The sequence below is a fragment of the Dermacentor albipictus genome, chromosome 1 (assembly GCF_038994185.2).
Source record: "Dermacentor albipictus isolate Rhodes 1998 colony chromosome 1, USDA_Dalb.pri_finalv2, whole genome shotgun sequence".
Taxonomy (NCBI): Eukaryota; Metazoa; Arthropoda; class Arachnida; order Ixodida; family Ixodidae; genus Dermacentor; species Dermacentor albipictus.
This window is the reverse complement of record NC_091821.1, coordinates 521,706,549-521,731,249: the sequence shown is the minus strand read 5'-3', so window position 1 is coordinate 521,731,249 and position 24,701 is coordinate 521,706,549. Positions and strand designations below refer to the sequence as shown.

The 24,701-nt window shown below is 45.8% G+C and overlaps 1 protein-coding gene across 4 annotated transcripts in view; it reads right to left on the bottom strand.

The window, feature by feature from the left end:
• The window catches only part of Bap60 (Brahma-associated protein 60), a 334,908-nt gene that overhangs the window by 226,686 nt on the left and 83,521 nt on the right, over window positions 1–24,701 (bottom strand). For all 4 annotated transcript variants that reach the window (XM_065439899.1, XM_065439898.1, XM_065439900.1 and 1 more), the window contains one exon: window positions 6,628–6,815. In XM_065439899.1, the coding sequence (XP_065295971.1) occupies window positions 6,628–6,815 (188 nt within the window). The remainder of the gene's footprint in view (window positions 1–6,627; window positions 6,816–24,701) is intronic.

Genomic DNA, 24,701 nt, shown 5'->3' with positions numbered 1-24,701 from the left:
TGCTCAAGCTTCGCAAACCGATCACTGTGGAGCTTTTGCAGTGTGATGGGGTTGATAACCTCACTGCAGCTGAATGGAAGCTGACGACTGCCGCTGTGTAGGTACTCGATCCACTTGCTCAAGCAAGTGCTGCTGCTGCATAGCAGCTATATAGCTGCAGCAGCTGCAGCTGCATAGCAGCAGCTGCACAGCAGCAGCTGCATAGCTGCTGCATAGCAGCAGCTATGCAGCAGCTATGCTGCTGCATAGCTGCTGCTGCACACGCACTCAGCAGCAGCAGCGGAGCAGACAGTTGTACGGCGGCTAAAGACGCTTTTGACGAACGTTACAGGTTGGAATCGTGGCCTCAAACCAGTACCTGAGACGACGAAAGCTGGAGCGGACGAGCAGGATCGATTAGATCAACCGGAGGCCACGCGGACCATCACGTGGGGTACACCAACCCCTGCTGCCTACAAAAGGACATCGCCCCCCTTGGACTATCGCACACGCACTCAGCAGCAGCAGCGGAGCAGACAGTTGTACGGCGGCTAAAGACGCTTTTGACGAACGTTACAGGTTGGAATCGTGGCCTCAAACCAGTACCTGAGACGACGAAAGCTGGAGCGGACGAGCAGGATCGATTAGATCAACCGGAGGCCACGCGGACCATCACGTGGGGTACACCAACCCCTGCTGCCTACAAAAGGACATCGCCCCCCTTGGACTATCGCACACGCACTCAGCAGCAGCAGCGGAGCAGACAGTTGTACGGCGGCTAAAGACGCTTTTGACGAACGTTACAGGTTGGTCTGTTCTCTTCGCCTATCGACGGCACTTTTGTTCTGTTACGTTTCCTGCTGCTGCTGGGTGCACTCTGTGAGCGAACTTTACTAGTGTGCTGGGTGCTATGAATGACATATGTCCAGCATGCGATGGCAGGATTCACGAATCGGAGTCGTGGTTGCTGTGCTCAGAATGCAAGTATAGTTACCATATCGGCTCATGCTCTGCGGTAACTGACAATGCTTACAAAAAGAAGTCTGTTGCTGCTAAAAAATCTTGGATCTGCGTGACGTGTAAAGCGTCGACTCGAGGCGCCAATTCTGCGGAAATGCAGAATGAGACGTTAGAAAAGAAGTTCACCTCAGAGCTTGCGGCAATTCATCTCAAGCTTACTGAGCTACTGGACATCAAATCAAAGGTTGACGATTTGTCCCAAATTAAAACAACTGTTGATAGCATTGAGGAATCTATGAAAGTTATGTCCAGTAAATACGATGAAGTTCTTACTCAGATGACACGGCAGTCCGCAGACATCTCAGACCTCAGAAAGCGGGTTGTGAAGCTTGAGGCCCACGCTAAAGAAACAGACGTGGAAAAACTTCAGCATGAGTTGAACGAGCTAGATCAGTACAGCAGGCGCCTAAATCTTGAAGTGAACGGTTTGGCCTATCACGAAAATGAGAACCTTCTGGTAAAGCTCAACCAACTGGCAACTGAACTTGGGCTTCCACAGCTTTCCGAGTCTGACATTGAAGCCGCCCACAGACTAGCTTCTAGAAACGAGAGGAAGGGAGACAAGCCCAATACTGTGATGGTGAGGTTTTCATCTCGTCAAACTAAAGAAAAATGGCTTGCAAAGAAAGGACAATTGAAGAAAACAAAGTCAGCTATATTCTTCAGTGAAAACCTCACGGCTTGCAATAAGAAGCTTTTCTGGGAAATGAAAAATAGGGCTCTTGAAAATAAGTACGATTTCGCATGGCACAAGAATGGCAAACTTTTCGTGCGCCGCAGCCCGAGTGATAGGGTGATTAGAATTGCAACAGTGCATGACCTAGACAAAATACGATAACATGAAAGATAGCTGATCGCAAGAAGTGCTTACGTTCTATTCACAAACATAACAAACTACTATGATACTGAGGCCTTCCAGAAAATTGCTTCACGCCAGAAAAAACAGTTATCACTGATTCACCTTAATGCGCAAAGTCTTCAAAACAAAAAAGATAGTGTCGACTACTTTTTGAACAGCCTAAATCACCAGTTTGATTTCTAAGCTTTCACTGAAACATGGTCTACTGATAACCATAATACCGTGCCATTTACAAACTACAGTTGTGCATCAATCTGCAGGGAAAACCAAAGGGGTGGTGGTGTATCGATTTATGTTCATGACAGCGTTAAATACAATATTGTCAAAGAATATACTGTAATATCCTCTCACTTTGAATCTGTCATGATAGAATGTCAAAGCCTTTTAGTAGTTACTATATATAGGCCCCCTTCTGGAAATGTGTCTGATTTCCTTAATTTCATGGATGAAATGCTTGAGTATTGTGAACAGAATGGCGCACGCGTGATTGTTACAGGCGATTTCAACATAGATATGCTATGACCAAGCAACAACAAACAAAATTTTCTTGACAGAATGCTCTCTTTTGGCTATGAAAACACAATTTATGTACCTACAAGGATAACACAGTTGACTGAAACTGCCTTGGATTTATGTTTCACAAACTACAAAAATGAAATATGCACAGAGGTTCTAACACCTGGAGTCAGCGATCACCTGCCGATTTTTGCATTTTTGCCGTGGTGCGTAAAAAAACGAAATCCAGCAAATCCTACACAGCGTAGACAGATTAACCAAGAAACAATTAAGCATTTTCAGAATGTTGTCGCTGACACTGATTGGAGCTGTATTTTCAATAATACTGACCCTGTGAATGCCTACGACATATTCATAACAAAGTTAACAGACCTTTATAATTTAGCTTTTCCGATTGTGGTGCATAAGATAAACAAGAGGGCGAGAAAACCATGGATAGACGCTTCACTTTTGAAAAGAATGAAAGCAAGAGATAAGTTGTTCACCGAATTCATAAAAACAAAGCGCTTAGACTATTTGGTTGAATTTAAGCAGGTCAGAAATAAGATAGGATCTGACATTAAAAAGGCGCGATTTAGCTACTATGAAAAAAAGTTCGCAAACATACTCAATGATCAGAAAGCAATTTGGAACGCTGTGAACGATCTTTTGCAAAGGAAAAATACGAAGACTATCTCTCAGCTTCAAATAGAGGGCAGATCTTGTTCAGGTACTTTACTTGCCGATATGTTCAATGAGCATTTTTTGAGTTCAGGAGCTTCTGATATTTCAAATGGTTCTGTCCAGTCTTACAAATCGTACATTAAAACACACGTCTCGGAATCTATTTTCCTAACTCCCACGAATGAATCGGAAGTAGCCTCGCTTATACAGAATTTAAGTAACAAATGTGCTGTGGGTTTTGACAATATAAAAGCAGAACCTCTAAAAGCAGTTTCAGAACACATAAGCGCACCATTTGCACATATTTGCAACCTTATTTTGAGCACTGGAACGTTCCCGGAGAAACTGAAAATTGCTAGAGTATCCGTTGTTCACAAAGGGGGTAATGAAAATGACATGAATAACTACAGGCCCATTTCCGTTTTGCCCATTTTTTCAAAAATTATAGAACGTGTCATATATGTGCGAATTGCAAACTTTTGTAGCTTAAACAAAATTATAACCGAACATCAATACGGATTTCAGAAGAACAAATGTACTGAAAAGGCCTTATTATCTATTAAAGATCAAATTATTGAACATTTTGAGCTAAAACATCACACAATTGGTATATTTCTCGACTTTAAGAAAGCTTTTGATTCGATTAAGCATGAAATTCTTTTGCAAAAGCTGTATGAATATGGAATAAGAGGTACGCCCCTCGATTTAATAAGAAGTTACCTTACTAATCGGTATCAGTATACAGATATGCAGCACTCGAAGTCACAAATGGGCAAGATCAAGTATGGCGTCCCACAGGGTTCTATACTTGGGCCACTTTTATTCTTATTTTATATAAATGACATCGTAAACGTACCTCTAACACCAGATATTATATTATATGCCGATGACACTAACGTCTTTTTCTCGGGTCAGGATATGTCTACTCTAGTACAAGAAGCGAACCTTTGGCTTAGCAATTTGTCGCTATGGCTGAGAACAAATAAGCTCGAATTAAACATTAAGAAAACAAAGTACATCATTTTTAAACCTCGGAACCACTGTATTCTCCACAATACGCAGCTCACATTCCAAGGAGCTTTAATTGAGCGCGTCCAGACTCAAAAATTTCTAGGCGTTATCTTTCACGAAACATTGAGTTGGTCCAATCACATAGATAATCTTCGCACCCACATATCGCGATCCATTGGCATAATTGGCAAAATCAGATGTTTACTACCCCTCTGGGTGACAAAGCAGCTTTACTACATTTTAGTTTACTCGCGCATACATTACTGCCTATTAATCTGGGGCACAACAACAAAAACAAATAAAGATAGTATTCACAGGCTCCAAAAAAGAATCTTGCGTATTATCGAAAATGTTCCGCGCCGAACGCCTTCTGCTACACTTTTCCATAAGCACAGCATATTAAAATTAGAAAACATATTCCTTAAAAAACTAGCGACAGTCATCTACAATCAAATTAAATCGGACGCAGGTATATTTCAGGATACCTACTCGCGGGAAACACACACGTATAATCTTAGGAAAACCACCTATTACAGTGAAAGGATTCGAACCAACTACGGCAAGCAAAAACTAACGCACCTTATACCTTCATTTCTAAACTCTAACATGACGGCCATAAGCATAGTGAATGAAAGCCGATCAGTAGCAATTTTCAAAAAAAAGATGCATGCTTATCTAATGGCGCTTCAAACATGACATTTTTTTTCTTTCTCTTCCGTGTAAGACTTCCTTATATTGTATAAGCTTTCTTCCAGAACTGCATTGTGCCTCAAAATTCAGCCATGAAAATTTTTTGTCAACAAGCTGTTCATATCAATTATGTTCTAGTTCACTTATTAAAACCATGGCTTAGTTCTTTTTTTCTCTTCTGCATTTATGTATTACATGATGTATTAGTGTTACATTATGTGTCATTATGTAGTGTTATATTTATGTATTATGTATTACAGGCTGAGTGTACTGCAACAATTGTTTTTCTTTTCTTTTTTTCGTTTGTTACTACATTTATGTATTATCTAGTGACTCGCTGAGTGTTGTGCAATGTCGTGGTCTGGGCGGGGATTGGCGCATTGTCAGGCATTCAGTTGCCTTTTCGCCACCCCTTCCCGCTGTACCACTGGATATGTATGCTGAACTGATGATAAAATAAACCATTCATTCATTCAAATATCTCACGTTGTCCCGAGTTATTTCATGGCAGAAGTGCACTGGCATTGTACTTGCTCGACACGCAGCTCAATCAGATGAGCCGTCGGCAACTGCTTCGAGTCTTGCACGCAGCATCAAGGAAAGGTTTCCAATGTAAAGACATCTGAGGATACAGCCCTAGCGATGTTACTGGACCCAAGATTTAAGGATGCCTGCTATACAGAAAGGGCAGTGAAAAAGTGGGCCTGCACTGTTCTCACCATAGCAGCAGAGGGAACACTGCATGTTGTATGCTGTGAAACATCAAGTGAAAGTGGTACAGGTTTAGATAGCTCTGAAGATGCTTCTGTGTGTGCTTATGTGTGGGGGGCCTTTCCAAGCTTTGCACCAGATGGTATTATGAAGTCTGGCCCTTCCATCAAATATGATGTTGAGAGCTACCTGAGAGCTCCCCTCCTTCCTCGCTGTGAAGACCCGCTCGAATGGTGGAAGAGCAAAGGCAGCCACCTTCACCCGTCCCTTGTAAGGGTAGCCTGCAGGTGCCTTTCAGTGCCAGCAACCCAAACAACAAGTGAAAGGTTATTTTCGACAGCGGGTCCCATTGTAACCAGCAGAAGGGAGCACCTACTTCTCCAGCATGTGGTGCAACTAGTTCTTCTGCATGAGAATTTTTGACTTTCATTTTATTAACTGTAGAAAGGAACACCTTTCACTTGCATGTAGAGCTGCGATTTTTTCTGATTTCTTTTTGTGTTGTAGCCTTGTAACTAGTAGAAGGGAGTGCCTTCACTGCATGTGGAGCTGCTAGTCTTTAAGTATGTTACCAAATTATTTTCTGCGATGTTTTATGCATGTATTGTAGGGTGTTACCTGCGTGGAAGAGAGCCCTTTCTTCTGCAACTAGTCTATATCCAGAAAATGTTTTTACTGGTTAAGCTTTGTTATCACAGGATTCTCTGTGATGCCTTTGTATGTTGTAACCTCAGAAATAAAGAATTTTTGCATAGAACAACTTTAAACTGTTCAGTTCTGTTCTTTGGGCACCTGACAACTATTCAAATTCTTCGAAAGTATTTGACCCTAAGGACTATTCGCTTTGAACTAAAATATTATTTGCACAAGCCTACTATTTACACACAAGGTTACCACAAGGTGACTCAAGTTCTGCCCCATTGACTCTCCCTCTCACTTTTAAGACACACTCTGGGCACAGCGAGTACTTCCCAGGGCTGGCACATGCCTAAGCAGGGACAGCTTGCCTATTTCGTGGCAGCACTTAAAAGCTTGTGCGCGTGATTTAATGTTCGTATATTTCTCAACAGTAATGGCCAACCAGCTAGCCCGCCAATGCCTCCCAGCAACTTTAAAGCAGTCTGTTCAGGCTCGTTCTCAATGCTCACAAAGCATGCAATGTCACAGGAAGACCGCACCCTTTGGATGTCGCTGACCGGGCTGGAGCGTCACTGCCAGCAGGGGGTGGGCGCTTGCGAGGTGGGCCTTCAAGTGGGGCGGGGCCTCCGGAGGGGAGCCGGGGGGGCGTGTACGGTGAGCCTGGGGGTGGAGGCATGCCGCGCGAGTGCATCGGGGGCGGTGCAGGTCCCGGGGCACCATAGCCACCCTGCAACCACAGGTGGAATTTCTTACAAATGCCTAGAAAAAAGTGTCCCAGCAATGTTGTTGCAAACATGCTGGGATGCCTCACAGGAGATGCTGTTAGCATTAGGAATTTAAATCATGGATCTGGACCCTGAAAGAGGTGCGACTTAATGCCAAATGCAATTCTCTCACATTTACCGCTAAATTGTCACAGAATTTTTCGGTATAATATTATGTAGGAATTTGTTACTAAAACATAGGTACAGTCGAGAGCAGAAATCCAGAGACCATGGCACTGGCAAAAGAACATATTTTTCTAGCACAGCCGTGCAACATGAAATTGTCTTAATGCATCATGCTGGTCAAACAGGTGCACTTGGGTAGTACCGCTCATTTTCAGCCTTTATGCCTGGGATGACAAAAAAAAATAGCGGCAGCTCTGGTCCACATACTTTTGCTCTCGACTGTAACTGTACTACGACGTACTGTCAAGATATCGAATGCATGCTTCTAAATGTGGAAAGAGGAAAGATGTGATGGCCTGGGCCTACTCTAACTCATTTACAATCTTTTGTTTCAATTTTCTTCTTTTTTTTCTCTTATTTGTCTATCATAATGGAGTCGGAAAGTTTGGCACCAGCACGTGGACAGCAGTAGAATTGCCTTTCGCCCTAAAATGGCTTCCAAAATGTTTTAGAGAGAGCGATTGATCAAGTGACAAAGTCTCAATGGCGGAAAGTACAGACACAAGCTTTCATCAGATCGGACATCGGGGATGCACCAAATCATTCGTGAAATGCTGCTTCGACCCGAAGAAATGGGTCTGTCCAAACCAGGTTTTGTGGGGGCCTAGCCTGCATGGCAGCTGATCATCGGTGCAGGCATCGATGACTGCCTGGAGGCTCCAGATACGGTGGTGCCATCTTTGGTGAGGTACGACTACCATCCCCCTTCTCATTCCACTCACTACTATTGACCACTGCCAGCTGGCCATGATGTAGGGAATCTCAGCTATCCCCTCCATACTTTAAAAGGCATTGTGCGCTGCCTTCCCACTGTGTGTTACAGCTGTAGTACCCTGGTCCCATCTGTTCTGCAAATGCAGCCAGTCTTCTCGCTATGAGCAATCGGTTGCGCCCACCCAGTGACCATTGACCACCACCTGGGTGGTGGTCAATGGCTAACCCACATGCCATCAAGAAGCAGGTTCTGGCAAGGTGGCTTCAAACACCCGCCACCGGCTTCTCGTGTGCACGTTGACATTGGCAGTGCGCCAAGTAGCTGCCAAGGACAGAATACACTGCCTGCAGAAACCACCGCACTGGATACGCTCCATGTGCACACTTGCCAACCTGAAGATTTGGAAATTCGTAAACTATTGCGGCAGGAGAGTGGGCGGGGTGGGCGGCAGCATTTTAAGGGGTTTCCCTTTTGCGACAAGCTTACTCACGTTTTCACGACCACAAGTGAAATCCGTGTCTTGGAGAGCAAAAAGAGTGAAAACTCCACTGGGGCACAATTTATGTATGCCAATGCTTTTGCTGTTGCCGACTTTGCCTGCTTCATAAACTTCTCCATGTAGGTTTGCTCAAAGCAAGTACCACTCTGGTGCCCCTTGACGATCAGCAGACTTTCGAGTCTCACACACAGATGAACGAAACTCCATTCGGGTTTTGTTCACAGTGCTGAATATTCTCTCACATTCAGCACTGCTATGGGGAATGAAAAGAATACCCAGTATAACCACTGAAATTCTGCGGAACCTGAGCGATCCATCGACACTTCGAACGCTTCCTAACTGCGACCACTGCACGTTGCACCTTGGCTCATTCAATATAATAATAATAATTATAATAATAATTTATTTCTGCCTCAAGAAATACAGACAGGGGAGCTGAAGAAAAAGCTGTCCTAAACAGCATGACTCGGCCGCTGGAGCCTGATATGCTCGAGAGTTTGCAACTTACTTTAAGTGCATCGATTACTTCTTTTTATTCGCCACTTTGCTGGGGTAGGAAGCAGGGAACGCTATAATAAAATGAAGTACGCTGTTGAATGAAGCAGTTTCCAGAGCTTGTACTTGAGCAACTTCAGCCATCTTGAGATTGACATCTTCTAGCGGGAATTTGTTGCAAATGTAATTGCATGCTGCCATAAGTACACACGTACAGCAGAGATGACCTGCTATCTCTCAATGCAGCTCAGAGTCGCACACTTTCCAACAGAGTAGGTTGTGCTGCCAATGACTAGGTCTTCATCACCTTTCTGGTTCTCTGCAGCTACATAGTAAACTTCCAGCAAGGAATGACATGCCTTGACAACACCTGGGCGTACAAATCTAGTCAGGAGATTCTAAAAAAGGCGGTTCAAGAGGCCCCTCAGTCCATGAATCTGAGGAGCCTGTGCCCGAAGAAGGTAGCTTGCCTTCTCAAAAAGCAGTATAACATTTTGGAGAAAAAGACAGCACGCCCTGTTCAGCTCCGATGACAAAAAATAAAACAGGCCCTCCTCAAAGGTCAGCTGGCTTCCCCAGAATCCTTGGTATGAAGTTTCAGTTTTTTTGCTTGAGGTCCAGAATGAGCTCCTTTCCTCTTCAGCGAGAGTTCATCGCCGTCGGTGCTTTTTCTCCAGAGGCCTGCAGCAGTCTCGAGAAAACGTGTAGCAGACTTTGCGGTCAGTGCAGGGTCCTTGGGCGCTTGTGAGAAAGCCTTCGGAATTTGGTATGACTCTAAAAACAAGCTCTGCTTGTTGCACTGCTTTGTTCCAGATAAAAAGAAGCTGAGTAGTGGTTTCCACTGGTCGAGCTGCCTTTTCAAACACTTTCCCAACGACAGCCAACGTGTGGGCGAATGCTTTAACATATTTTTGACCTCGGCTTCACGCATTACTCTGAATTATTTGTCTATCTTTCCATTTCGAGCTTTTCTCTAGGTAAAAAAAAAATGTCAGCCAAAGCCTCATCAACCTTTACAGGAAGATATAAAGCTCCTTTTTGGGCGGCCAAGTTGATGAGATGGCACGGGCAACCAACCCCTACCAAACCTGGTTGAGCCTCTCTCAATGCAGTAGAAACACTTTTTCTTGCCAAACATCACATTAGCATTGTCCGAACACATAGTCAACAGGTTTCCAACAGGCAAATTCCAAGACTCCATCTCGTCCAAAACCAGATTTGCGATCTTGTGACCCTTCACTTCCCCTTGAATTGTCCTGAGGCAAAGAAGGCAGCTTTCAACTCTACTCGTTTTTTTAACGAAGTATGTCGCAACAATAGGGCAAAGCTGTGTATCCCTATTGTCACTGCCATCGCCAGCGATCGAAAATACTTGCTGTTTTAGGGCATACAGCAAAGGAGTCTCCACATTGGTGGCCATTTCCCGAACAACTGACGTCGTCTTTGTTCGTCCACAGGCGTAGCGTTTTGCTTCTTCACACTTGGGGAACATCTTCCAGAAAAGCATTCTGGCATGTTCGCTGACACTCAGCGGGATGTTGTCTTCAACTAAAAACGCCATGAAGAGACATTCTGCACGAATCACACTGAGGTCGTTGTTGCTGCTTACAAAACTTGCTAGGCTAGGCATGCTGTCCACGGCTCGCACGTATCCCTGATGCTTTTTCGAAGCGATGTGGACTTTGATGTCAGAATTGCCGCCATGTGAGATGTTCACATCACAGGCACACGTGTTGCAGAATCCAAACTGCTCCCCTTTCTTCGATGGCACGAAGCATGGAAACTCTGCCGTGCACGATTTCAAAAACACTTGGAAGTACTGTCGGGACTTTGAGCCCGCCATTGCACTGCGAAGCCACTACAGGCCGGAGTTGCACTGCATCCGATGCAGCAGCTAGTCACACAAAAGGCGAGGCCAACCCTGCAGTGACTGAAGCCGACTGAAATCCAAACCTGCGCGTTTGCATGAACAAAGGCAACAGCATGGCAACAGGTTTACGGAAGCGCTAGAGGCGCTATCGGCACTATCAAGCTTTGTATATGGATTCATAACCCCCCTAGAAGACGACTGGAGTCAGTACAACCTTGCAGCTGCTGATGATGATACCACGCATACGTATTGCCCTTTCGTGGCGGCGCAAGGTACCAGGGTGTAGTTTCACAAGATTTTTCTCTTTTTTTTTCGGAAATAAAATTTTTCTGTAAAATTTAAAGCAAGATTCGTAAAATCGTAAGACTGCTCAAAATTCAAACATTTTATGGAAAATTCCAAAGAGTTGGCAGGTATGTATGTGTACTCACAATCTTGCAGATGCAGAAAAACCTCGTTAAACCAAACCCCCTGAAGAAATGGGTTTGCACAAGGCTCACCCTACAAGTGACGGTCAGGAAAGGGCACGACACCCCTCCACTATGCAACGCACAAAGGCGTTGTGGCAGGGTTCGTCCACTCTCCGATATGGCGCAGAGAAGGCTCCAAAGTCAGATCACCAACAAACACGGGTTTATTCACCCAAGATACAGCACAGTGTGACAGTCACAGCAATTATGGGCAAACGCTCACAGCAAAACCGATTGAGTACGCACGCCGGCTGTGCTAGTGCTGAGTGCGAAGCGGTCCACCAAGCCCGAGAACCAGAAGTTATGGGAGCAGAGGTTCCCTGTAACCAACAAATTGCAAGCCTGTGAGCATTGCTGCAGCGATAAAGCGTGCAGCGGAAGAGGGCTCAGGTGGAGAGGGCACCAGGGGATTCGAGAGGCCAATCAGGGTGCGTCCCAGTGACACCTGCCTGTGCGGCGATTCGACCCTGGGACGGAGAAGCACGGTTTGCACGGGAAATCATCTCCAGCACGCTAACCGTGTCCGCCATGTTGCCGTTACGGTGGCGCTTCCCAGAGATCAACCTCAGCACAATGCACGAGCTGGGAGATGAGGCGCGGGAAGGCACTTCGATCCCAATGCCACTTAAATAGTAGTTTCGTTTTAAAAATAGTAAAGTCAGATCCCAGTCTCAGCGGCCTTTCAGCATAATGAGTTTTGTATGCGCATAATCTGTACCAGCTTATGGCATACATATCGATTAATACTGTTGCAGGTCATAAAGCACAGGGGCTTTATTGCGGCAAAATTATTTTTAGCCGCTTATCCTGTTTTTGCACCAAATATGTCCTGACAAAATCACAATATGGCTTCCAAAAACATGTCTACAGAACGCACCCTACTGGATCAAAAGAATAGATGCTACAACAGTTTGAAAAAAAAAAAATAAAGTAGTTGGAATTTCTGTGGATTTCACACAAGCATTTGACTACATTTACCACGGTATTTTATTTTATTGGAAAAATTATACCATTATGGCATTGCGGGCTCCCACTCGTGGTACTTAAAAGCTATCTGGCCCAAGGATGTCAATTTGTTTCTATAAGTGATTTCGTATCAGATAAGAAGATAATTTCAGGCGTACCACAGGGGAGCGTTCTTGGTTCTTTATTGTTCACATTATATATTAATGATATAGTCCATATCTCCCCAGAAGTTTATTATCTATGCAGATGACACGAGTATATTTGTCACATCAGCATCAGATACTACTCTTTCTAGTAAAGCTGATGACGTCTTACAGAAGTTAGACAAATGGACAAGCAACAATAAGTTAAAAATAAATGTAACTAAAACAAAAGCCATAGTTTTTCATTCGAAAGGTAAAAAAGTGACTTTCCAGAATAACCTTGTATTTAGAGGCTAGATATAGAAACAGTGAAGTCAGTGAAAGTACTTGAGGTACATTTCTCCAGTTCTTTGCAATGTGATGACCACGTCAATATTATTCAAGTAAAATTAAGTCGGATAACTAGAATATTAAGCCGTATCCGGTACCTTTTATCCCCAACTCGGAGAGGTTATTGATATACAAGTTGCTGTTTAGTTCTTAACTACTCCTATTTGGTTTGGGGAACTACAAAAATGAACTTAACGAAATTACTGAGAATACAGAAGAAAATACTGAGGCTGATTGGGCTAGTGAGGGCAGTAGCGGGGACCGGCATCCGGCATACGATCCACACCGACGACATTACCCTGTGGGCGGCCGCCAACACCGACGCCAGCATCGAGCAACAGCTGCAAGATCGAGCAGCACCTTGACGGCACAGGCCTAATGTGCTCGCCCGCCAAATCCAAGCTGTTCGTCCTCACACCGCTTCGACCGGGACAGAAGCGCGCTCCCCTTCAGGAGTGTGACCACATCAAGATTGTGACTGCATCGGGGCAATGCATCCCCGAAGTTCCCAAGATCATGGTCCTGGGCCTGCTGCTCAACAAGAGCGGCCGCAATGACGAGACCATCAACAAGCTTAGCACCAAGGCAATAGACGCCATCCGGCTCATACACCGAGTCTCTACACGACGGACGGGCATGCGTTAAGACACTCTCGTGCGCCTTGTCCAGTCGTTCCTGACCAGTCACATCGCCTACGTTGCGGCCTACCTCAACTGGCACGTCACTGACAGGACCAAGATCAACACGCTGATCAGACGGGCTTACAAGATGGCGCTGGGCTTAATTGAGACCACGAGTACGGCTAACACGCTGTTCAGACGGGCTTACAAGACAGCGCTGGGCTTAATGGAGACCACGAGTACGGCTCGGCTCCTGCAGCTCGGCGTCCATAACACCCTAGAAAAAATAGCTGAGGCGCAGCTCACCGCGCTAATCGAGCGTCTCTCTACCACCAAGACGGGCCGCAGTATACTGACGTCCCTGGGTTACAACCCCCCAAGCTCCCAGCCAGCAACCGTGCGAGATCACAGATGAGGCGCGGGCGCACATTTACGTGGACCCCATCCCGAAAAGCGTGCATCCAGAGTACAACCAAGAACGGCGGCAGGCGCGGGCCAAGGCCTTCACTGAACAACACGCCGAAGACCCGCCCGCCCGGTGCATGGACGCAGGGGAATACAAGCGGGAAGGCTTCGCGGCAGTGGTCGTTGCGGCGGCGACCCGCACCAAGACAACGGCAGCGAGCGTGCGGTGCACGAACGCCACAGATGCTGAGAAGGTTGCCATCGCTCTGGCAATCACCGAGGCCGGGTGTCGCACCGTGCTCAGCGACTTTAGGAACGCCGTGCACAACTTTGCCAAGGGGCGAATATGCGCGCCGGCGGTCGCCATCATCGGTAAGCTCCAACTTCAAGACCGCGGCAGCATCATCCGTGTCAAGTGGTTCCCGGCGCATGCCGGCGAGTGTGCATCCTCACCGAACCACAACGAGATGGCCCATTCGGCGGCGCAAGCGCTTACCTTCCGCGCCCCCGAGAGTGACTGTTCTGTGTGGTGGTTCGAAACCAAGGAAAGATTGACCAGTTATGCCGAAGTAACCAAGTGTTACCGCTTAGCTCTACGGACAATGCTGCCTCCCCACGAGGCACTCAGTCGGGAGGAGCCTGTAATCCTAAGGCAATTACAGCCCACATCACTCCTTGCCCCTGCAATGTTGGACGTGCTTCACCCAGAGCTCTATCAGAGTGGGCTGTGCGGTGTTTGTGCTGCGGGTTCAGCGGACCAATGGCACATCATGAGGGACTGTGCCAGGTTCCCAACGGCAGCTACCTCAAGGACTTACCCGCCCGAACTTCAAGGTGTGCTGCAGTCTGCAGACACTTTCTACAGGAATCATTCCAGACGACTGGAGGACAGGGAAGGTCGTTCCTGTTTTCAAGTCAGGTAGCAGAAATTCCCCACTAAATTACCGCCCTATCTCTCTAACAAGCGTCCCCTGTAAAATCATGGAGCATGTGATCTACTCCCACATAATAAATTTCCTTGACAGTAATCACTTTTTCCATCCTTCACAACATGGCTTCCGCAAGGGCTTGTCATGCGAAACGCAGCTTGCAGTTTTTCTACACGACATCCACACTAACCTGGATAGTAACATACAGACTGACACGATCTTTCTTGATTATGCTAAAGCGTTTGATAAAGTGCCTCATAAACGATTACTTGCGAAACTCTCCCAGCTAAATTTACATCCTACTATCTTAGCATGGATTGCAGAATTTCTTACTAATCGATCGCAGTACGTTGTTATAAATAACCACCTATCCACACCGGTTCCAGTAACGTCAGGCGTCCCCCAGGGATCGGTTCTTGGCCCCCTCCTATTCTTAATCTATATCAACGACTTACCTTTGCATGTATCCTGTAATATGCGCATGTTCGCGGATGACTGTGTTATCTACCGCACCGTACTTAATACTTCGGATCAGATAACCCTACAAAGTGACCTTACTAATATTTCAGAATGGTGTACCACTTGGTTAATGACACTAAACGTCAACAAATGCAAAAGCATGTCATTTACCCGCAGTCATAACCCTCGGACGTTTGCGTACACAATTAACAATTTCGCTCTTCAATCAACCGACACTTTTAAATACCTCGGTGTCACTGTATCAAACGACCTCAACTGACGTACGCATGTGCATACCATCATTTCAGCTTCTAACAAAACTTTAGGTTTCCTAAAACGTCATTTGCGGAAAGCCCCAAATCACGTAAAATTACTTGCCTACACATCACTTGTACGACCGAAACTACAATACGCCTCAGCAGTCTGGAATCCGCATCAAGCATATCTCATCGACGCTCTTGAAGCGGTACAATACCGCGCTGCTCGATTCATCCATTCGTCGTACTCATATGACGTAAGCGTTACGTCACTGAAATCACTATCTGGGCTTCCGGACCTCGTTTTACGTCGGCGCATCGCTTCCCTCTGTCTTTACCACAAATTCTTTTATAGTCCTATCCTTCATCAAGCACCATATATCACGCCCGCGGCGCGCATATCATACCGGACGAGCCACTCGCTGCAAGTTTCACGACCACGCTCACGAACATCAACATTTTTAGCCTCGTTTTTTTCTTCGCATGGCGGCAGACTGGAACGGCCTCCCCGCCGCCATTGTCGACATAATCTGCCCATCCATATTTTTACAACATGTTAGTGACCATCTCCAACCACATTGTACATGATTTTTCCTTATATGTGTTGTTTGTATTTACATACATGTATGTTGGTCTACATATATAGGCTTTGATATATGTAAATACATGTGTGAATATACTTGAATATGTATACTATGTATGTGTATATATATGCGTGCTTGAACTTGAACGTTACTTGAACTAGTCTTAATTCGAATCTTGTACCCACCCCTTATGTAATACCCCTGAAATCGGGGGTCTTTAAGGAAAATAAACTGAACTGAACTGAAGGACACACTACTATGGGCCGTCCAGCAGGCCCGGGGTGCGCTCGAAAAGCACAAACCTCATGACCCACTACAAACGGGTTCAACTGGGGTAGTGCAGAGTAGGGTATAAACACGGGCAGACGCTTGGCCAGCGGCACAACACGTTAACCCGGCGTTTGCCGGCACTTTATTAACCCTTTGAGGGTCGAATTATTTTGAAGAAAACTTTCCCAGGTGGTCAAATTATTTTATTGCGGATCTTGAATGTCCAAGATGTATAAAGTCGGGAATAAATAGTAAAAAAAAATTAGGAACAGTATTTTGGTGTCGGCATCACTCAGAACTGCTAAATGTTCAATAGTATTTCAGAGTGTGATATCCTTGAAACACGAGTCTCCGCACAGCCGCAGAGAGCAAGAATACCTCATGAGCGGCGGTGATAAACGAGCTAAGAGCAGTGCCAATCAAGATAGAAATCAACTTCCGCCGCCCCTTCGATAGCATGCCGACAAAGATAAAAATCACGTTTCGCGCGCCTCCGTTGCGGCAGAACCGAAACCGCGTTGCCGCTGAGAGCAAGAATACCTCGCGAGCGGCGGTTATAAACAAGCTAAGAGCAGCGCCAATCAATATAGAAATCGACTTTCACCGCATCTGCAAGAGAGTGCCGACAAAGAGGAAAATGACGTTTCGCGCGCCTCCATTGCGATCACGCGGCGAAACCGAAACCGCAAAAGGGGTGTTGCCGCAGTCTGCGCGACGACGTGCTGAAGCTAGAAGTCAGTTATGTTTATCTCCCCAAGAAGGTAGCACAAATTTCTAACGCTTCTTGTAAGTCCTAAGAGGTGGCAGCACCTCCCAGTAAGCATGCATCGTCATTATGGCGCGAAATTTCAAACGGAGGGTTGGAACCGTACCCGTACGGCAAAGACCTTGCGGGGCAGAAAACAGCCGCTGTACATGTACGGCGAAAACCGTCAAAGGGTTAAAGTTATCCCTATCCTATCCTGAGGCTGATAGACAATGCTGTAGTTCTGGCACCTATCGACCCCCTATTAAAAAATATAGGATAATCAAAGTGAATGACCTATATCCAACGCAAATGCTCAAACTTTTTGTTCATAAAGATGACAAATCTTTGCTTAGAGGAAAAGGCCTATGAAAGAAGAAATACAGAAATGTGGAACTGGAACATTCCTTACTTGCGTACTAATTATGGCTTTCAGATGCTTCGATGTACTCTTCCGCGAATAGTAAATAATTACACTAGCAAAAGTATAGATGTCTCATTTAAGTGTCACAGAATTAGCAGATCTTTTTGTTGTATAAACTACGTAGCAATTTATTTAAGTGCAGAGGATTGCAGCAGTTTTCTTCGTTGTATAAGCTATGTATAAACTATGTTTTCAGTTTTCCTTTATATCGTGATCCTTACGTAAAACAATGTGTCACTTTAAAAAAGAAAAAGTGCTGTGATATTGTGATGTCCTTCAGCTGCTGCCATTGTTCACAAAGGGGGCAGAGGATCCCTAAAGCCGTCATTTGAACGGCTTTTTCCTCCGCCTCCTGTTACACTGTACTGTGACAAAGCAAATAAATCAATCAAGTCGCAGTACCGCGTTGTACTTTAAAAGTATGTGCAGGATGCAGGCCAGCATAAAAAGAACGTCTTTTTCTTCTCTTTATCGTGCTCGTACTCTCGAGCAGCCCGCTGTCATCTTTGTCGCCGTCAGGGTGTAGCTGGCACAAATAGTGACGCGGCATTACCCTCCCCCCAGAGTGAGCATTGTCCCGATGCTCATCAAATGGTAGTCGTTCGACTTAATAAACAGCTTGTCGGTGTCCACATCATTGAGACAGATACGGCTTCATGCGCACCATGTGCACTATCTCAAGCACGTGTTGATGGCGTTTGGATCTGCGTGAACCGTCGCCCATGACCTCGTAATTCACGTCATTAATATGGCGCAGAACCTAGTATGGTCCGAAGTATCAGCGTAGAAGTTTCTCAGAGAGGCCTCGGCATCGTACCAGATACCAAACCCAGACTCTTTCCCCGGGTGTATAAGCGACGAATTAGTGGTGGAGATTAAATGTCGGGTGTCACATTCTTGCTGTGTAATTATTCTGATGCGTTCAAGCTGTCGTGCTTCCTCGGCATGCTCAGTGAATTGTACAGTACCTTCATGTACATCTGGTTACTGCCACTAATCGATCCCTGGGATTAACAAGATGGTCACATCATCATCACCCCCTGTGATCCGTCAACTAGCATATGAAACATTTATCCGTGTTAAATTGGAATTCGCGTCGGCAATATAGAATCCCCATCAAGCGTACCGTGTTGAGCTACTGGAAGCCGTCCAAAATCGCGCAGCCCGGTTTATTACATCCCAGTACGACTATCGGCTAAGTGTTAGAAACATCAAATCATCCCTCCACATCCAATCATTAGCACATCGCCGAAAAATCTCATGCTTATGCCTCTTTCAAAAGCTCTATTATAATTTCCTGCATTTACGCGAGACGCTTCTCTTGCCACCCAACTGTACTCTCAACTCTCAAGCAACCTCAGTATTCAACGTCTTCATGGCTCTACTAAATCCTTCAACATCTCTTTCTTGCCGGTAGCTATTACAGAATGGAATAGTTTACCGGACCACGTAATAATCGAACGTAACCCTACCAAGTTTTGAAACATACTAACGAACTTTCCGAGTATTGATGCTTAATGGATTTTACTTTTTACTGCACCACACTTTTTTGAGTGCATTTGTTATTACCTTTTGTGTTTGGCATTAATTTAATTGCACCTTCTTTGCCCTTCTGAATGTTTATTATTATTGTTTCTTACTTCAGTCATGACTGTTTGTACGTTTCTTTTTCTTATGTATGCTCCCCCCCCTTATGTAATACCCCAAGAGGGGCTTTTAAGGGTCAATAAATGATGATGATGATGATGAATCATTGCAGTCATGAGGCTGCATAGCATCAAGCCTCGTAGTGCCTTCTCGACCATGGATCAAACCAAACGGCGTAATTTGGTTGTTTCCTGGTGCGCCATATTATATGCAAATGTGATGTACGGCAATATTTTGTCCCAATTTTTGTGCTCCACATCGACGCACATGCAAAGCATGTCTGCGATAGTCTTGTTGAGGCGTTCCGTGAGTCCATTCATTTGTGGGTGATAGGCTGTCATCTTCCTATGTGCTGTGCCACTGAGTGTGAGCACAATGTGCAAAAGCTCAGCTGTGAATGCGGTTCCTTTGTCGGTGATGACGACCGCCGGAGCACGGTGTCTCAGGACAATGTTCGTGATAAAGAACCGTGCCGCTTCAGCTGCAGTGCTGCTCGGAATCGCTTTGGTTTCCGCGTATCTGGTGAGACAGTCCGTTGCGATTATGACCCATCGGTTGCCGCTGCCAGATATTAGAAAAGGGCCAAGAAGGTCTATTCCAATTTGAGTAAAAGGCGTTTCCGGTACGGCAACGGGCTGCAGTAGACCAGCCAGTTTAGTACGTAGTACTTTGCGTCGCTGGCTCTCAAGGCAAGTTCGAACGTAATGTTTCACCTCTGCTGTGAGTCTTGGCCAGTAGTATCTTTCTTTGATTCGTGCCAATGTTCGCATGTAACCAAGGTGGCCCGAGGTGGCTTCGTCATGGCAGGCTTGCACGATTTTGTTGTGGAGATTCTCGGGAACTACTAGCAGATAGCTCTTCCCTGTTGAAGAGAAGTTCTTCCTGTAGAGAATTCCATTACTCAAACAGAATGAAGGTAGACTCCTTGAAAATAATCCCGACACATTCCTAGCTCGCCATTTCAAGAACTCTATGAGTGAGTTGAGCTCCCAGTCATCTTTCTATTGCCGAGAGATGGCGGCCGCATCAACAACATTTAAGAAACCTGCGTATTCATGCTCGTCAGCACTTGGTGGTGCAATCGGTGACCTCGAGAGGCTGTCGGCATCTAAGTGCTGCCTTCCCGACTTGTAGACTATTCTTATGTCGTATTCTTGAAGCTGTAAGCTCCAGCGTGCCAAACGTCTAGAGGGATCTTTCATATTCGTCAACCAACAAGGGGAATGGTGGTTGCTTACGACTTGAAAAGCATGGCCGTATAAGTACGGGCGAAACTTTGCGACTGCCCTACGACAGCAAGGCATTCCTTCTCCGTGGTTGAGTAGTTGGACTCGGCATGTGACAGTGTTCGGCTCGCACAGGCAACTACTCTCTTGGCACCGTCTTGCCACTGAACGAGAACAGCGCTAAGGCCCATGTTGCTTGCATCTATGTGGATCGCTGATGATGCATCCTCAGCAAAGTTAGCGAGCACAGGCAGAAATTGTAGACGTTGCCGTAAAACGTCTGAATGCCGCTTCTTGCTTCTCTCCCCCATACAAACACGTCTTTTCTTGTGCGGTGGGTGAGTGGAGAGGCGAGGTGGGCAAAATCCGCGATAAATCGCCGGTAATAGGCGCAGAGACCCAGGAAGCGTCTGACTGATTTCTGATCCATTGGCCGTGGGAACTTCGCAACGACTGCAATTTTATCCGAGTCAGACCTAACATCGTCTTGACTGACGATATGACCTAGGAACTGAAATTCTTCAAACCCATAGTGACATTTTTCTGGTTTCAGTGTACCCTAAGCGGACCACAATGCTTGAAGAACTGACAGCAGCCGTTCCAAGTGTTCTTCAAAAGTGGCAGAAAAAGCAATTACGTCGTTGCGGTACACCAGGCAAGTCTTCCACTCAAGACCAGATAGGACAGTGTCCATGCGCCTTTGATACGTGGCTGGGGCTGAGCATAAGCTGAAAGGCAGAGCCTTAAATTTGTAAAGCCCATCATGCATCACAAAAGCAGTCTTTTCTCGATCGTGCTCATCCACCTTTATTTGCTAGTATCCACTTTTAAGGGCCATAGAGGAGAAGTAACGCGTATGCCGTAGCCTCTCCAAAGAGTCATCGATCCTTGGCAACAGATGAACAACTTTCTTTGCAACGTGATACAACTTACGATAATCAATGCAGAACCTCAACATACCATCCTTCTTTTTTACAAGCACTACAGGTTATGCCCAAGGGCTCGTTGATGGCTGGATTACATCAGCCTGTAGCATTTTCTCGACATGTTGCTGTATTACGTCGCATTCTGTCTGAGCCACACGATACGGGTTCTGTCGAATGGGTCTTGCGGTCTCCTCCGTGATGATGCGGTGCTTTGTCAGCGGCGTTTGACCTACTCGCGACATAGACGAGAAGCAGTCCTTAAACTCTTTGAGCAGTTTGATAAGATAGTGTCATTCTGTTGGCGTTAAGCCCAGACCAATGTCAACAGCGGGTGCGCTACTTCTTGTATGGCAATGCAGTCTTGAGCGCGGTCGATTACACCTAGGTATGTGACAACGGTGCCTTTACTGATGTGTCAACGTTCGTTTGCAAAATTTGTCAAGAGCACCTCCGCATGCCCGGCAACTAAGCTGACGATGCCACGGGCGATGGCAACACCTTCGCGGAACAGAAGGGCAGTTACAAGTTCCACTACTGCGTCTTCATTATACTGTGCACCACAACTGATGGAAACAGGTCTCCATGATAGCGGCGGTATGCACACGTCCTCTTCGATAACACGTAAGGCTCAGCGTTGGAGTTCTGTGCCATGGGTCGTGTCTTTTTCAGGACAAAATGCTACCATGCCGTCGCGTATGTTGACAATGGCACCGTATTCCCTTAAGGGGGGACACGGGTCTTGAGGCGAAAAAATTGCGAGAAAAATCAATTTTTTAAAAATAACATTTTCGATACCTACAGCTACTGTTCCTTTAATTCACCAAGTTTCACATCTCGCAGAAGAGTACAGTCAACGACTGAATTTTCGGACGCCCAAATTTTCAGACATGCCTGATATTTCGGACGCCTTCGCGGTACCGCCACGAGCCCCATAGAATCAATGTATAAGGACATCTGAAGTTTCGGACGCTCGAACCCCCCGCCGTCCAATTTTCCGGACTTTTTGACGCAACGGAAGGTCCTTTGGCTCCTCGCGCAGCGCCCTTGCGAAAGAAATCGACTTGCAGCCGAAGCATATCATCGCTTTGAACCACAACTAGTCGAATCTAGCCGTCACACACTGATTTGGTCTGGCCACGCTGGCTGTGTTCACCGCCGCACTTCCGCCTTCGGCAGAGTTTCCAGAGCAGCGCCATTTCGTTTGTTTGTGCAGGCATGCGCAGGCCATGTTTTGGCGAGCGGGGTGTGTGGTTGTGCTGTTGTGTCAAGTGTGCTCTGCGACGCTAGGCCTAGGTGCTTCGACGCTCGTCAGCGAACTCCACTGTTCGCAACTTGAGGATTTCGCTCGCCTTCGATGGCCCCCACTCCGTCTTCGTCGTTCTTGCTGATGGCATCGAAGCGCGGAAAGCAGTACTGCCGGTTTGTTGTTGACAGTCTGCTGCCGCTGACAACGAGCTCGACTTCTGCGTACAACTGACTGACGAGGAAATAGTCCGTCAGGTTGTGGGGGATTCAGAAGACTCCGATGTTGAAAATGAGGAGCCAATGCCTGAGCCACATACAAGCGCCGAATTCACGCGAGCACTGTTGACTCTTTCATCAGTGTACAGTGCTGACATGACCCTTGCTTAGATCGATGCGAATATGATCGCATGCAACCGGAACACCGTCCAAACAATCAACAAGTTCTTCAAGCCACTGCAGCAATAACACTGTCCGACGATGCACATGTACATAATAAACCGGCAGTCGGCTGCATACAGAGTTTTTGAATGCCTCTTTTTATAGCCACTTCACTGATGCTTTGGGAGGGCTTCGGAAGCCTGGTACTTTGCCCTTTACCTCTAGAACCGAGAAAAAAAAAAGAATAAAAGGTGCGTTTTTTTGCATGCATTCATATTTTCGGACTGCCTGAATTTTCGGACGTTTTTACGTTCCCTAGAGGGTCCGAAAAATCAGTCGTTGACTGTATTTTGCCTGCAATATCAATTCATAACATCACTTTGAGCTGAATTCCACGCAAGAACAACCCTTTTTATCGCAACGCTTAGTTCTTTTCCTATGTGCACGATTGCAGCCATCTTGGTCTCGCATGCTGTGGTTGGCTGCGTGAGGTTCCTGTCGTCTCCTCTATTCTGCAGGTGACGCGACGGCTCGTTTCGTAGGTTTGTGACAAGTGCGCAACGATGTGTGATCCACTGGGGAAGTTCGCCACAAGGCACAACTTTGGCAAAAAGAAGAAAGCATTTCAAAAGCATTCCATTCCTTCAGAGAACATCAAGACTAGTCTGCCAACAGTTTCAAGTGCTGCCGAAGCCACGGACAATGCCGAAGTAGGCCTAGCCAGCTCACAAACCCGTCAAAGTGTTCCGGACAGCAGCCGCATTCGGTGTGACACTGCAATGTTACAGCGTGCGGATTTGCTGCAGAGGGAGATGAATGCTCAAAAAACTTCAAGTTCTTGCTTCAATGCCAGCAACAAAGTGGAAGTTGCATTTCCTCACTCGCGCCGACAGCGTTGCAGCCGCACCATAGACGCCGAGGCAGGCATCGCTATCGTCGGTAGAACTCCATGAACGCACTGATGTCGTTTGTCAAGTGCATGGTGTGCAGCGGTAGCGTCGCAGTGCATGCTTGTGCTGCTGCCTAAATGTGGCAAAAACATCATTTTTGCCACATTTAGGCGGCCGCAGTCAGAGCAACAACATTCCTGGTGGCTTTTAGCCACTTTCACTGCAAAATATTGCAAAATTCTTTCTGCACTTTTGATTAAAAGTGAATGTATTTCTTTTTTTTTCTCATTTTCTCAAAACCCGATTTTTGACTTCTTGCTGATTTGCCGCAGTGATATCTCTACATTCAAGGCAAGTTGAGCCATAATTTTTGTTGTGGCTCGTAGATGAGTGTGCAAAGTACACAATGGTAGGAACAAATTTAGGAAATTATGCTTTACTTTTTTTTCAGTTCTGCTTTAGATCAAACAGTACAGAACCCACATTTGGAACAGTGATAGAGTTACTTATGCAAGTTAATGCTATAGAGTTACTAATGTAAGTTATATCAAAAAAGTATTCCTACCATTATGTTCCTTATGTTTTCAGGTATTAGGCATGTGCCAATATGAATTTTTATAGCACGGTTATATTTCTAATGTTTCTGCAAATGATTAACAATGACTTTCAATTATCTTTAGAAGTAAATGGCCTATTGGCAAAATTACAATGAAGGCGCCAAATAACAACGGATGAAGGAAGGCTATACGGGACAACCACGTTTGTTGTCCCGTGTTGCTTTCCTTCATCTGTTGTGTTATTTGGCGCCTTCGTTGTAATCATGTATAACGAACTCGCCCATCAACACGTGCTCAGTGCTTTTGGAAAAAGAACGAAAAAACCAGTCAAAAACACAAAGGACAAGAGGAGAAGTTCACATCACGACGACTGGACTCTCCTCTTCTCCTCCTCTTGACTTCTCCTCTTGTCCTTTGTGTTTTTGACTGGTTTTTTCGTTCAAGTATGTACCAACTGGCCCAGATTTCAACCCTTCTGGAAAAAGAACTATATATTTGAAATCAGCACAAAAATCTTAATATGGTTGGAAAGTTCATTAATAGTGATGAAAAAATGAAAATAATATGGCTACGGAACAGCCGCCACAGTGTGGCTGCACTGAGGTAGAGGAAG